At 31.8% G+C, this 14,456-nt stretch overlaps 1 protein-coding gene across 3 annotated transcripts in view; it reads right to left on the bottom strand.

Moving 5' to 3' along the window:
* fbxw7 (F-box and WD repeat domain containing 7) overlaps positions 1-14,456 on the bottom strand; it is a 47,963-nt gene continuing 33,507 nt past the window's right edge. For all 3 annotated transcript variants that reach the window (XM_077605444.1, XM_077605445.1, XM_077605446.1), the window contains 4 exons: positions 2,984-3,165; positions 1,713-1,938; positions 1,428-1,638; positions 1-1,258 (listed from right to left, as the gene is read on the bottom strand). In XM_077605444.1, coding sequence (XP_077461570.1) covers positions 987-1,258; positions 1,428-1,638; positions 1,713-1,938; positions 2,984-3,165 — 891 coding nt within the window. In that variant the 3' untranslated portion in view covers positions 1-986. The remainder of the gene's footprint in view (positions 1,259-1,427; positions 1,639-1,712; positions 1,939-2,983; positions 3,166-14,456) is intronic.

The following is a 14,456-nucleotide window of genomic DNA, read 5'->3' on the forward strand; positions in this document are numbered from 1 at the left end:
TACCCAAATAATTTGCTTTATTCAACATAGAAGATTCCTTCACACAAGGTAACAAAACAGACAACGGATTTTCGCTTGAAATGAAAAAAAAAAGTCAAACCCACATTTTATTGCACTTTAAGTTATAAGAAAATAAAATTCTAATTGAATGAAACAAATACACAAAAATCCCTTTAAGGTTTTTTTTTTTTTCTTTCCGTCCGTATCGTCTTTTGTTGTTGTTTTCGCCAGGTCGTTAACTGACCCGGGAGAAAAAAAAAGACATTTTCAAAAATAAACAACAATTCTGATTTGCCAAACCAGACGATAAATTAAAAAGCGGGAGAAAAACGAGGAGAAAGAGCAAGATTGTTTTTTTTTTTGTCGACTATACAGTGTTGCAACCACTTTCACAGTTCAGCTTGCGACTTTTCCACACGTTTTGGCTACAAGGTTGACTTTTTTTCCTTTCTTTTCTTTTTGCCGTCCCCGCTCTTTCCTTTCCCGTGGTGTCGCGTCATCGAGGTTTTTTTTTTCTTCCTCCGTGGCGGCGGCGGCGGCGCGTTCCTTCTTTTCTCCGCCTCGTAGAGGCACGTTTGGCTCAAGTTTCGGTGGCAAAAAAAAAACAAGAAAAGTAGAGTTCGCCTCCGGAAAAGAGTACATTTGGAATTTCGCTTGGGACTAAAACGTCACAGCAAAAAAAAAAAAAATTAAAAAAAAAAGTTGAACGTCGCCGTCTTCGTCACTCCCGGCTCATGTAGCAGCATTAGTAGTTTGGCCACGGGCTGGAGGGGCGTTCGGGGTGGGCTGGGAATTTTGAGCATCGTGGGAGACGGCTGTTTTGATGGGGAATTTTTTTTTTTCCAGGGTTCCTGTTCAAGTCTCGTCATTCTTTCTGGCGCTTGACCTAAACTGCTTTGGACAGCCATCCTAACACTTGAGGGGTGGGGTTTGAGTCTGGTCTGGTCTGGCCTGGCCTAGCCCCGCCCCCCTCCCTCCCGCCCGGCTCACTTGACGGCGTCGACGTCAAAGTCGAGCACGAGCAGCTTGGTCTCCTCGGTGCCATTGCGGCTGCCCACGGCGCACACCAGCTTGGTGTTGGAGGCGCGGATGCGCCAGACCACGCCGCCGCTGCCGCCGCTCTCCAGCGTGACCAGGTTGCGGATGAACTCGCCCGTCTTCAAGTCCCACAGCTTGACCGTGCCGTCGTCCGAGCTGGTGATCACAAAGTTCTTGTTGAACTGGAGGCACGTGACGGCGCTCTGGTGCTTGTGTGGACCTGCAGGTAAAGAAAAAAAACTTGTTATAGAGCAAGGGTGTCGGACTCGGGTTGGTTCCCGGGCCACACAAAATGATGCGGCCTGGGGGCCAAATTTGGCCCCCAGGCCGCCACTTTGACACCTGTGTTAGAGACTGTCCAAAAAGTAACTTTTTTTTGTCTTCTTTACCTTGCAGCGTTTGCAGACACTGTCCCGTCTTGATGTCCCAAATCTTGACGGTGGAGTCGGCGTTCCCCGACACCAGGATGTTGTCTTTGAGCTCCATGCCGCTGGTGAGCGACTGGTGACCCGTCAGCGTGTGGATGCAGTTGCCCGTCTCCACGTCCCACACCCGGATGGACGTGTCCAAGGAGCCGCTCACCACGTGGACGCCGTCGAACTGCGGGGAGGTACCCGGGGTTGGGAGACCGACCAGACTGGACGGAGCGGGGCAATTTGTTTTAGCAAACTAACCTGTAGCGAGTAGACCCGATTGGTGTGGCCCTGTAGCGTGTGGAGGCACGTCTCCGTCTCGGGGTCCCAGACTTTGACCATGAAGTCGTAGGCACCGCTGACCACCCGCCGGCCGTCGTACTGGACGCAGCGCACGGCCGCCACGTGGCCCATCAGCACGTGTAAACACTGGCCCGTCTCGATGTCCCACACGCGTAGCGTGGCGTCCCGAGAGCCGCTCACCACCCTGGATCAGAGAAAAAAAACAAATAAACTTTATTTGCAAAATTTACTTTGGAACTCATTTTAAAACAAGACTAATATCATTTTTAAACACACATTTCAAGATGGATTGCTCCCCTTTGGAATCAATTGGATCGCCATTAAGCATGTGCAGTCGATTGGTCGCCCCGACCGCGACAACGGGCAACCAAAAGACCGGCGACAAAACAAGGTAAAACAAGACGGTCTACGCATGAATAAAAGCCAACAATGACCATGAGCACTTTCACTGAGCCGACGTGCGAGTGTAGAAGAAAGAGTTTGTATGTACATGCGTTGTCCCTTTAAGAAGCTCCCTACGTCAGGGTCTTAACAAGTTCTCCAACAATAAACAATCAAAGTCCGGGAAATTGGGAGCTTTTCTTTAGCCTAATAATTACTAGGGCAATAAGTATGACTAAATAATAATTCACATTCTGTATTTAGGGAATCTGAGCAACAATTTTAAATGGTAATTATCAATAACCTTCCGGGCGACCAATCGACTGTGTACCGCCATTATGTGGCCAAATGTCTCGTTTGCATTCATTAGGCTAACGCGCAAAGAGATGCGGACCAAAAATGACACCACCAATTTTCCACGTAGGAAGAAGTTGGCACTCAAATCTGACCTCCACCCTTTAAAAAAAAAATTGATAGCCATTTCATAGCAAACGTCAACTTTCATCAATTCAAAATTTCCAGCATAACTATGTTAGCAACAACAAGAGAATGGCGCGCTAGCAGATTGCAGTCCGACCGCACTTTGGAGCCTCCCCGAGGCTAATTGTGCAGCCAACGGGACGGCGCTAAAGAGGATCTCTTTAATGGCCGCCGCGCTAGCGGATGCACTTTTCGCTCTGTCGGGTCGTAGATGCCATTAAGCCCAGAAGAAGAAAAAAAAACGCATTAGCTGGACGCTCTTCTTCCCTCCCTCCTTACTACATTCATAGCCATTTGTCTGCCAAAACCACAACAACAACCCAAAAATATATATATATGTGCATCATTTTTCAGCCAATGAAACTAACCTTTTCTCGTGCAGGTGCATGCAGCGCACCGTTGAGGTATGCCCGTAGAGGGTGTGGATACATTCTCCCGTCTCGGCGTTCCAAACCTTCAGCGTGCGGTCGGTGGAGCCGCTGATGATGATGTTGTCGCGCATCTGCGACGACCACACGCCGCCCGTGTGGCCCACCAACGTCCGCAAACACTAAAGCGGAACAAAGGTAAGATACTGTCAAATACGGCCACGACTGATATACCAAAATGTTTGACCTCATTTCGTAGGCCAATCATTTTGACAATTTTCCTTGGAATGACCTGAAAATTTCACAGCGTGTTTAGAACCGTTTCAAATTTTTGTATGCATCATTTGGTGTTTCTTTCCTTTTCAGGTTCAGAAACGCCGTTGACTTCAAAAGAAAAGGCGGTATGCTTGGACTCCATCACGCAAGACAGTGCCATTACAAAACAAAAGGAGGACTTCGCTGCAAAAAGTCACGAAAATAGCCTTACTGTTTTTTTTAACAAAAAAGCCTTACTATACTATGTCGTTTTTTAATTAAAAAAGCCTTACTATACTGTGTAGTTTTTTTAAAATAAAAAAAAGCCTTACTATACTATGTCGTTTTTTTAAGAAAAAAGCCTTACTATACTATGTCGTTTTTTTCAAGAAAAAAGCCTTACTATACTATGTCGTTTTTTTACGAAAAAAAAGCCTTACTATACTATGTCATTTTTTACGGAAAAAAGCCTTACTATACTATGTCGTTTTTTAAGAAATATGCCTTACTATACTATATCGTTTTTTAAAGACAAAAACCTTACTATACTATATCGTTTTTTACGAAAAAAAAGCCTTACTATACTATGTCGTTTTTTACGGAAAAAAAGCCTTACTATACTATGTCGTTTTTTGCGGAAAACCTTACTATACTATGTCGTTTTTTAAAAACAAAAGCCTTACTATACTATATCGTTTTTTACGAAAAAAAAGCCTTACTATACTATGTCGTTTTTTACGGAAAAAAGCCTTACTATACTATGTCGTTTTTTACGGAAAAAAGCCTTACTATACTATGTCGTTTTTTAAAAACAAAAGCCTTACTATACTATATCGTTTTTTTACGAAAAAAAAAGCCTTACTATACTATGTCATTTTTTACGGAAAAAAGCCTTACTATACTATGTCGTTTTTTACGGAAAAAAGCCTTACTATACTATGTCGTTTTTTTGCGGAAAAAAGCCTTACTATACTATGTCGTTTTTTAAAAACAAAAGCCTTACTATACTATATCGTTTTTTACGAAAAAAAAAGCCTTACTATACTATGTCGTTTTTTACGGAAAAAAGCCTTACTATACTATGTCGTTTTTTACGGAAAAAAGCCTTACTATACTATGTCGTTTTTTAAAAACAAAAGCCTTACTATACTATATCGTTTTTTACGAAAAAAAAGCCTTACTATACTATGTCATTTTTTACGGAAAAAAGCCTTACTATACTATGTCGTTTTTTACGGAAAAAAGCCTTACTATACTATGTCGTTTTTTAAATAAAAAAAGCCTTACTATACTATGTCGTTTTTTAAAGAAAAAAGCCTTACTATACTATATCGTTTTTTTACGAAAAAAAAAGCCATACTATACTATGTCGTTTTTTACGGAAAAAAAGCCTTACTATACTATGTCGTTTTTTGCGGAAAAAAGCCTTACTATACTATGTCGTTTTTTAAATAAAAAAAGCCTTACTATACTATGTCGTTTTTTAAGAAATATGCCTTACTATACTGTGTAGTTTTTTTAAGAAAAAAGCCTTACTATACTATGTCATTTTTTACGGAAAAAAGCCTTACTATACTATGTCGTTTTTTAAGAAATATGCCTTACTATACTATATCGTTTTTTAAAGAAAAAAGCCTTACTTTACTATATCGTTTTTTTACGAAAAAAAAAGCCATACTATACTATGTCGTTTTTTACGGAAAAAAAGCCTTACTATACTATGTCGTTTTTTGCGGAAAAAAGCCTTACTATACTATGTCGTTTTTTAAATTAAAAAAGCCTTACTATACTATGTCATTTTTTACGGAAAAAAGCCTTACTATATTATGTCGTTTTTTACGGAAAAAAGCCTTACTATACTATGTCGTTTTTTAAATAAAAAAAGCCTTACTATACTGTGTCGTTTTTTAAGAAATATGCCTTACTATACTATGTCGTTTTTTTAACAAAAAAGCCTTACTATACTATGTCGTTTTTTAATTAAAAAAGCCTTACTATACTGTGTAGTTTTTTTTAAATAAAAAAAAAGCCTTACTATACTATGTCGTTTTTTTAAGAAAAAGGCCTTACTATACTATGTCGTTTTTTAACAAAAAAAGCCTTACTATACTATGTAGTTTTTTTACGAAAAAAAAGCCTTACTATACTATGTCATTTTTTTACGGAAAAAAGCCTTACTATACTATGTCGTTTTTTAAGAAATATGCCTTACTATACTATATCGTTTTTTTAAAGAAAAAAGCATTACTATACTATATCGTTTTTTTACGAAAAAAAAAGCCATACTATACTATGTCGTTTTTTGCGGAAAAAAGCCTTACTATACTATGTCGTTTTTTAAATAAAAAAAGCCTTACTATACTATGTCGTTTTTTTAAGAAATATGCCTTACTATACTATGTCGTTTTTTTAACAAAAAAGCCTTACTATACTATGTCGTTTTTTAATTTAAAAAGCCTTACTATACTATGTCGTTTTTTTACGAAAAAAAAGCCTTACTATACTATGTCATTTTTTACGGAAAAAAGCCTTACTATACTATGTCGTTTTTTACGGAAAAAAGCCTTACTATACTATGTCGTTTTTTACGGAAAAAAGCCTTACTATACTATGTCGTTTTTTAAAAACAAAAGCCTTACTATACTATATCGTTTTTTACGAAAAAAAAGCCTTACTATACTATGTCATTTTTTACGGAAAAAAGCCTTACTATACTATGCCGTTTTTTACGGAAAAAAGCCTGACTATACTATGTCGTTTTTTAAATAAAAAAAGCCTTACTATACTATGTCGTTTTTTAAAGAAAAAAGCCTTACTATACTATATCGTTTTTTTACGAAAAAAAAAGCCATACTATACTATGTCGTTTTTTACGGAAAAAAAGCCTTACTATACTATGTCGTTTTTTGCGGAAAAAAGCCTTACTATACTATGTCGTTTTTTAAATAAAAAAAGCCTTACTATACTATGTCGTTTTTTAAGAAATATGCCTTACTATACTGTGTAGTTTTTTTAAGAAAAAAGCCTTACTATACTATGTCATTTTTTACGGAAAAAAGCCTTACTATACTATGTCGTTTTTTAAGAAATATGCCTTACTATACTATATCGTTTTTTAAAGAAAAAAGCCTTACTTTACTATATCGTTTTTTTACGAAAAAAAAAGCCATACTATACTATGTCGTTTTTTACGGAAAAAAAGCCTTACTATACTATGTCGTTTTTTGCGGAAAAAAGCCTTACTATACTATGTCGTTTTTTAAAAACAAAAGCCTTACTATACTATATCGTTTTTTACGAAAAAAAAAGCCTTACTATACTATGTCGTTTTTTACGGAAAAAAGCCTTACTATACTATGTCGTTTTTTACGGAAAAAAGCCTTACTATACTATGTCGTTTTTTAAGAAATATGCCTTACTATACTATGTCGTTTTTTTAACAAAAAAGCCTTACTATACTATGTCGTTTTTTAATTAAAAAAGCCTTACTATACTGTGTAGTTTTTTTTAAATAAAAAAAAAGCCTTACTATACTATGTCGTTTTTTAACAAAAAAAGCCTTACTATACTATGTAGTTTTTTTACGAAAAAAAAGCCTTACTATACTATGTCATTTTTTACGGAAAAAAGCCTTACTATACTATGTCGTTTTTTAAGAAATATGCCTTACTATACTATATCGTTTTTTTAAAGAAAAAAGCATTACTATACTATATCGTTTTTTTACGAAAAAAAAAGCCATACTATACTATGTCGTTTTTTGCGGAAAAAAGCCTTACTATACTATGTCGTTTTTTAAATAAAAAAAGCCTTACTATACTATGTCGTTTTTTTAAGAAATATGCCTTACTATACTATGTCGTTTTTTTAACAAAAAAGCCTTACTATACTATGTCGTTTTTTAATTTAAAAAGCCTTACTATACTGTGTAGTTTTTTTTAAATAAAAAAAAAGCCTTACTATACTATGTCGTTTTTTAACAAAAAAAGCCTTACTATACTATGTCGTTTTTTTACGAAAAAAAAGCCTTACTATACTATGTCATTTTTTACGGAAAAAAGCCTTACTATACTATGTCGTTTTTTAAGAAATATGCCTTACTATACTATATCGTTTTTTAAAGAAAAAAGCCTTACTATACTACATAGTTTTTTTACGAAAAAAAAGCCATACTATACTATGTCGTTTTTTAAGGAAAAAAAGCCTTACTATACTATGTCGTTTTTTGCGGAAAAAAGCCTTACTATACTATGCCGTTTTTTAAAAACAAAAGCCTTACTATACTATATCGTTTTTTACGAAAAAAAAGCCTTACTATACTATGTCGTTTTTTACAGAAAAAAGCCTTACTATACTATGTCGTTTTTTACGGAAAAAAGCCTTACTATACTGTCGTTTTTTAAATAAAAAAAGCCTTACTATACTATGTCGTTTTTTAAGAAATATGCCTTACTATACTATGTCGTTTTTTTAAGAAAAAAGCCTTACTATACTATGTAATTTTTTACGGAAAAAAGCCTTACTATACTATGTCGTTTTTTAAGAAATATGCCTTACTATACTATATCGTTTTTTAAAGAAAAAAGCCTTACTATACTATATCGTTTTTTTACAAAAAAAAAGCCATACTATACAATGTCGTTTTTTACGGAAAAAAAGCCTTACTATACTATGTCGTTTTTTAAAAACAAAAGCCTTACTATACTATATCGTTTTTTTACGAAAAAAAAAGCCTTACTATACTATGTCGTTTTTTACGGAGAAAAGCCTTACTATAATATGTCGTTTTTTACGGAAAAAAGCCTTACTATACTATGTCGTTTTTTACGGAAAAAAGCCTTACTATACTATGTCGTTTTTTAAATAAAAAAAGCCTTACTATACTATGTCGTTTTTTAAGAAATATGCCTTACTATACTATATCGTTTTTTTAAGAAAAAAGCCTTACTATACTATGTCGTTTTTTACGGAAAAAAGCCTTACTATACTATGTCGTTTTTTAAAAACAAAAGCCTTACTATACTATATCGTTTTTTACGAAAAAAAAAGCCTTACTATACTATGTCGTTTTTTACGGAGAAAAGCCTTACTATAATATGTCATTTTTTACGGAAAAAAGCCTTACTATACTATGTAGTTTTTTACGGAAAAAAGCCTTACTATACTATGTCGTTTTTTAAATAAAAAAAGCCTTACTATACTATGTCGTTTTTTAAGAAATATGCCTTACTATACTATGTCGTTTTTTTAAGAAAAAAGCCTTACTATACTATGTCGTTTTTTACGGAAAAAAGCCTTACTATACTATGTCGTTTTTTAAAAACAAAAGGCTTACTATACTATATCGTTTTTTACGAAAAAAAAAGCCTTACTATACTATGTCGTTTTTTACGGAGAAAAGCCTTACTATAATATGTCATTTTTTACGGAAAAAAGCCTTACTATACTATGTCGTTTTTTACGGAAAAAAGCCTTACTATACTATGTCGTTTTTTAAATAAAAAAAGCCTTACTATACTATGTCGTTTTTTAAGAAATATGCCTTACTATACTATGTCATTTTTAAAAAACAAAAGCCTTACTATACTATATCGTTTTTTTACGAAAAAAAAGCCTTACTATACTATGTCGTTTTTTACGGAGAAAAGCCTTACTATAATATGTCGTTTTTTACGGAAAAAAGCCTTACTATACTATGTCGTTTTTTACGGAAAAAAGCCTTACTATACTATGTCGTTTTTTAAATAAAAAAAGCCTTACTATACTATGTCGTTTTTTAAGAAATATGCCTTACTATACTATATCGTTTTTTTAAGAAAAAAGCCTTACTATACTATGTCGTTTTTTACGGAAAAAAGCCTTACTATACTATGTCGTTTTTTAAAAACAAAAGCCTTACTATACTATATCGTTTTTTACGAAAAAAAAGCCTTACTATACTATGTCGTTTTTTACGGAGAAAAGCCTTACTATAATATGTCATTTTTTACGGAAAAAAGCCTTACTATACTATGTCGTTTTTTACGGAAAAAAGCCTTACTATACTATGTCGTTTTTTAAATAAAAAAAGCCTTACTATACTATGTCGTTTTTTAAGAAATATGCCTTACTATACTATATCGTTTTTTTAAGAAAAAAGCCTTACTATACTATGTCGTTTTTTACGGAAAAAAGCCTTACTATACTATGTCGTTTTTTAAAAACAAAAGCCTTACTATACTATATCGTTTTTTACGAAAAAAAAGCCTTACTATACTATGTCGTTTTTTACGGAGAAAAGCCTTACTATAATATGTCATTTTTTACGGAAAAAAGCCTTACTATACTATGTAGTTTTTTACGGAAAAAAGCCTTACTATACTATGTCGTTTTTTAAATAAAAAAAGCCTTACTATACTATGTCGTTTTTTAAGAAATATGCCTTACTATACTATGTCGTTTTTTTAAGAAAAAAGCCTTACTATACTATGTCGTTTTTTACGGAAAAAAGCCTTACTATACTATGTCGTTTTTTAAAAACAAAAGGCTTACTATACTATATCGTTTTTTACGAAAAAAAAAGCCTTACTATACTATGTCGTTTTTTACGGAGAAAAGCCTTACTATAATATGTCATTTTTTACGGAAAAAAGCCTTACTATACTATGTCGTTTTTTACGGAAAAAAGCCTTACTATACTATGTCGTTTTTTAAATAAAAAAAGCCTTACTATACTATGTCGTTTTTTAAGAAATATGCCTTACTATACTATGTCATTTTTTAAAAACAAAAGCCTTACTATACTATATCGTTTTTTTACGAAAAAAAAGCCTTACTATACTATGTCGTTTTTTACGGAGAAAAGCCTTACTATAATATGTCGTTTTTTACGGAAAAAAGCCTTACTATACTATGTCGTTTTTTACGGAAAAAAGCCTTACTATACTATGTCGTTTTTTAAATAAAAAAAGCCTTACTATACTATGTCGTTTTTTAAGAAATATGCCTTACTATACTATATCGTTTTTTTAAGAAAAAAGCCTTACTATACTATGTCGTTTTTTACGGAAAAAAGCCTTACTATACTATGTCGTTTTTTAAAAACAAAAGCCTTACTATACTATATCGTTTTTTACGAAAAAAAAGCCTTACTATACTATGTCGTTTTTTACGGAGAAAAGCCTTACTATAATATGTCATTTTTTACGGAAAAAAGCCTTACTATACTATGTCGTTTTTTACGGAAAAAAGCCTTACTATACTATGTCGTTTTTTAAATAAAAAAAGCCTTACTATACTATGTCGTTTTTTAAGAAATATGCCTTACTATACTATGTCGTTTTTTTAAGAAAAAAGCCTTACTATACTATGTCGTTTTTTACGGAAAAAAGCCTTACTATACTATGTCGTTTTTAAAAACAAAAGGCTTACTATACTATATCGTTTTTTACGAAAAAAAAGCCTTACTATACTATGTCGTTTTTTACGGAGAAAAGCCTTACTATAATATGTCATTTTTTACGGAAAAAAGCCTTACTATACTATGTCGTTTTTTACGGAAAAAAGCCTTACTATACTATGTCGTTTTTTAAATAAAAAAAGCCTTACTATACTATGTCGTTTTTTAAGAAATATGCCTTACTATACTATGTCGTTTTTTTAAGAAAAAAGCCTTACTATACTATGTCGTTTTTTACGGAAAAAAGCCTTACTATACTATGTCGTTTTTTAAAAACAAAAGCCTTACTATACTATATCGTTTTTTACGAAAAAAAAAGCCTTACTATACTATGTCGTTTTTTACGGAAAAAAGCCTTACTATACTATGTCGTTTTTTTACGGAAAAAAGCCTTACTATACTATGTCGTTTTTTAAAAACAAAAGCCTTACTATACTATATTGTTTTTTACGAAAAAAAAGCCTTACTATACTATGTCGTTTTTTACGGAAAAAAGCCTTACTATACTATGTCGTTTTTTACGGAAAAAAGCCTTACTATACTATGTCGTTTTTTAAAAACAAAAAAAGCCTTACTATACTATGTCGTTTTTTTTAAGAAAAAAGCCTTACTATACTATGTCGTTTTTTTACGAAAAAAAAGCCTTACTATACTATGTCATTTTTTTACGGAAAAAAGCCTTACTATACTATGTCGTTTTTTAAGAAATATGCCTTATTATACTATGTCGTTTTTTTAAGAAAAAAGCCTTACTATACTATGTCGTTTTTTAAAAACAAAAAAAGCCTTACTATACTATGTCGTTTTTTAAATAAAAAAAAGCCTTACTATACTATGTCGTTTTTTACGGAAAAAAAGCCTTACTATTCTATGTCGTTTTTTAAAAACAAAAAAGCCTTACTATACTATGTCGTTTTTGAAATAAAAAAGCCTTACTATACTATGTCTTTTTTTTTAAGAAACAAGCCTTACTATACTATGTCGTTTTTTTAAATAAAAAAAAGCCTTACTATACTATGTCGCTTTTTTAAATAAAAAATGCCTTACTATACTGTCGTTTTTTTTTAACGAAAAATGCCTTACTATACTATGTCGTTTTTTTAAGAAAAAAGCCTTACTATACTATATCGTTTTTTACGGAAAAAAAAGCCTTACTATACTATGTCGTTTTTTACGGAAAAAAAGCCTTACTATACTATGTCGTTTTTTACGGAAAAAAGCCTTACTATACTATGTCGTTTTTTAAAAACAAAAAAGCCTTACTATACTATGTCGTTTTTTAAATAAAAAAAGCCTTACTATACTATTCCGTTTTTTACGGAAAAAAAGCCTTACTATACTATGTCGTTTTTTACGGAAAAAAGCCTTACTATACTATGTCGTTTTTTTTTTAAATAAAAAAGCCTTACTATACTATGTGGTTTTTTTAAAGGAAAAAAACCCTTACTATACTATGTCGTTTTTTTTAAGAAAAAAGCCTTACTATACTATGTCGTTTTTTAAAATAAAAAAGCCTTACTATACTATGTCGTTTTTTTTAAGAAAAAAGCCTTACTATACTATGTCGTTTTTTAAAATAAAAAAAGCCTTACTATACTATATCGGTTTTTACGGAAAAAAGCCTTACTATACTATGTCGTTTTTTTAAAACAAAAAAGCCTTACTATACTATGTCGTTTTTTAACGAAAAAAGGTTTACTATAGTATGTCGTTTTTTACGAAAAAAGCCTTACTATACTATGTCGTTTTTTTTAAGAAAAAAGCCTTACTATACTATGTCGTTTTTTTACGAAAAAAAAGCCTTACTATACTATGTGATTTTTTACGGAAAAAAGCCTTACTATACTATGTCGTTTTTTAAGAAATATGCCTTACTATACTATATCGTTTTTTAAAGAAAAAAGCCTTACTATACTATATCGTTTTTTTACGAAAAGAAAGCCTTACTATACTATGTCGTTTTTTACGGAAAAAAAGCCTTACTATACTATGTCGTTTTTTACGGAAAAAAGCCTTACTATACTATGTCGTTTTTTAAAAACAAAAGCCTTACTATACTATGTCGTTTTTTAAGAAATATGCCTTACTATACTATGTCGTTTTTAAATTAAAAAAGCCTTACTATACTATGTCGTTTTTTAAGAAATATGCCTTACTATACTATGTCGTTTTTTACTAAAAAAAGCCTTACTATACTATGTCGTTTTTTACGGAAAAAAAGCCTTACTATACTATGTCGTTTTTTACGGAAAAAAGCCTTACTATACTATGTCGTTTTTTTTAAAATAATAAAGCCTTACTATACTATGTGGTTTTTTTAAAGGAAAAAAACCCTTACTATACTATGTCGTTTTTTTTAAAGAAAAAAGCCTTACTATACTATGTCTTTTTTTGAAATAAAAAAGCCTTACTATACTATGTCGTTTTTTAAAAACAAAAAAGCCTTACTATACTATGTCGTTTTTTAACGAAAAAAGCTTTACTATAGTATGTCGTTTTTTTTTACGAAAAAAGCCTTACTATACTATATCGTTTTTTACGGAAAAAAAGCCTTACTATACTATGTCGTTTTTTAAATAAAAAAAGCCTTACTATACTATGTCGTTTTTTACGGAAAAAAAGCCTTACTATACTATGTCGTTTTTTAAAAACAAAAAAGCCTTACTATACTATGTCGTTTTTTTTAAGAAACAAGCCTTACTATACTATGTCGTTTTTTTAAATAAAAAAAGCCTTACTATACTATGTCGCTTTTTTAAATAAAAAATGCCTTACTATACTGTCGTTTTTTTAACGAAAAATGCCTTACTATACTATGTCGTTTTTTTAAGAAAAAAGCCTTACTATACTATATTGTTTTTTACGAGAAAAAAAAGCCTTACTATACTATGTCGTTTTTTACGGAAAAAAAGCCTTACTATACTATGTCGTTTTTTACGGAAAAAAGCCTTACTATACTATGTCGTTTTTTTTAAATAAAAAAGCCTTACTATACTATGTGGTTTTTTTTAAGAAAAAAGCCTTATTATACTATGTCGTTTTTTACGGAAAAAAGCCTTACTATACTATGTCGTTTTTTAAATAAAAAAAGCCTTACTATACTATGTCGTTTTTTAAGAAATATGCCTTACTATACTATGTCGTTTTTTTTAAGAAAAAAGCCTTACTATACTATATCGTTTTTTACGAAAAAAAAGCCTTCCTATACTATGTCGTTTTTTACGGAAAAAAAGCCTTACTATACTATTTTGTTTTTTACGGAAAAAAGCCTTACTATACTATGTCGTTTTTTAAAAACAAAAAAGCCTTACTATACTATGTCGTTTTTTAAATAAAAAAAGCCTTACTATACTATGTCGTTTTTTTACGGAAAAAAAGCCTTACTATACTGTCGTTTTTTTTTTAAAATAAAAAAGCCTTTCTATACTATGTGTTTTTTTTAAAGGAAAAAAACCCTTACTATACTATGTCGTTTTTTTTAAAGAAAAAAGCCTTACTATACTATGTCGTTTTTTAAAATAAAAAAGCCTTACTATACTATGTCGTTTTTTAAAAACAAAAAAGCCTTAGTATACTATGTCATTTTTTAAAGAAAAAAGCCTTACAATACTATATCGTTTTTTACGAGAAAAAAGCCTTACTATACTATGTCGTTTTTTAAAAACAAAAAAGCCTTACTATACTGTGTCATTTTTTAAATAAAAAAAGCCTTACTATACTATGTCGTTTTTTAAATAAAAAAAGCCTTACTATACTATGTCGTTTTTTACGGAAAAAAAG

The sequence above is a fragment of the Stigmatopora argus genome, chromosome 7 (assembly GCF_051989625.1).
Source record: "Stigmatopora argus isolate UIUO_Sarg chromosome 7, RoL_Sarg_1.0, whole genome shotgun sequence".
NCBI classification, from domain to species: domain Eukaryota; kingdom Metazoa; phylum Chordata; class Actinopteri; order Syngnathiformes; family Syngnathidae; genus Stigmatopora; species Stigmatopora argus.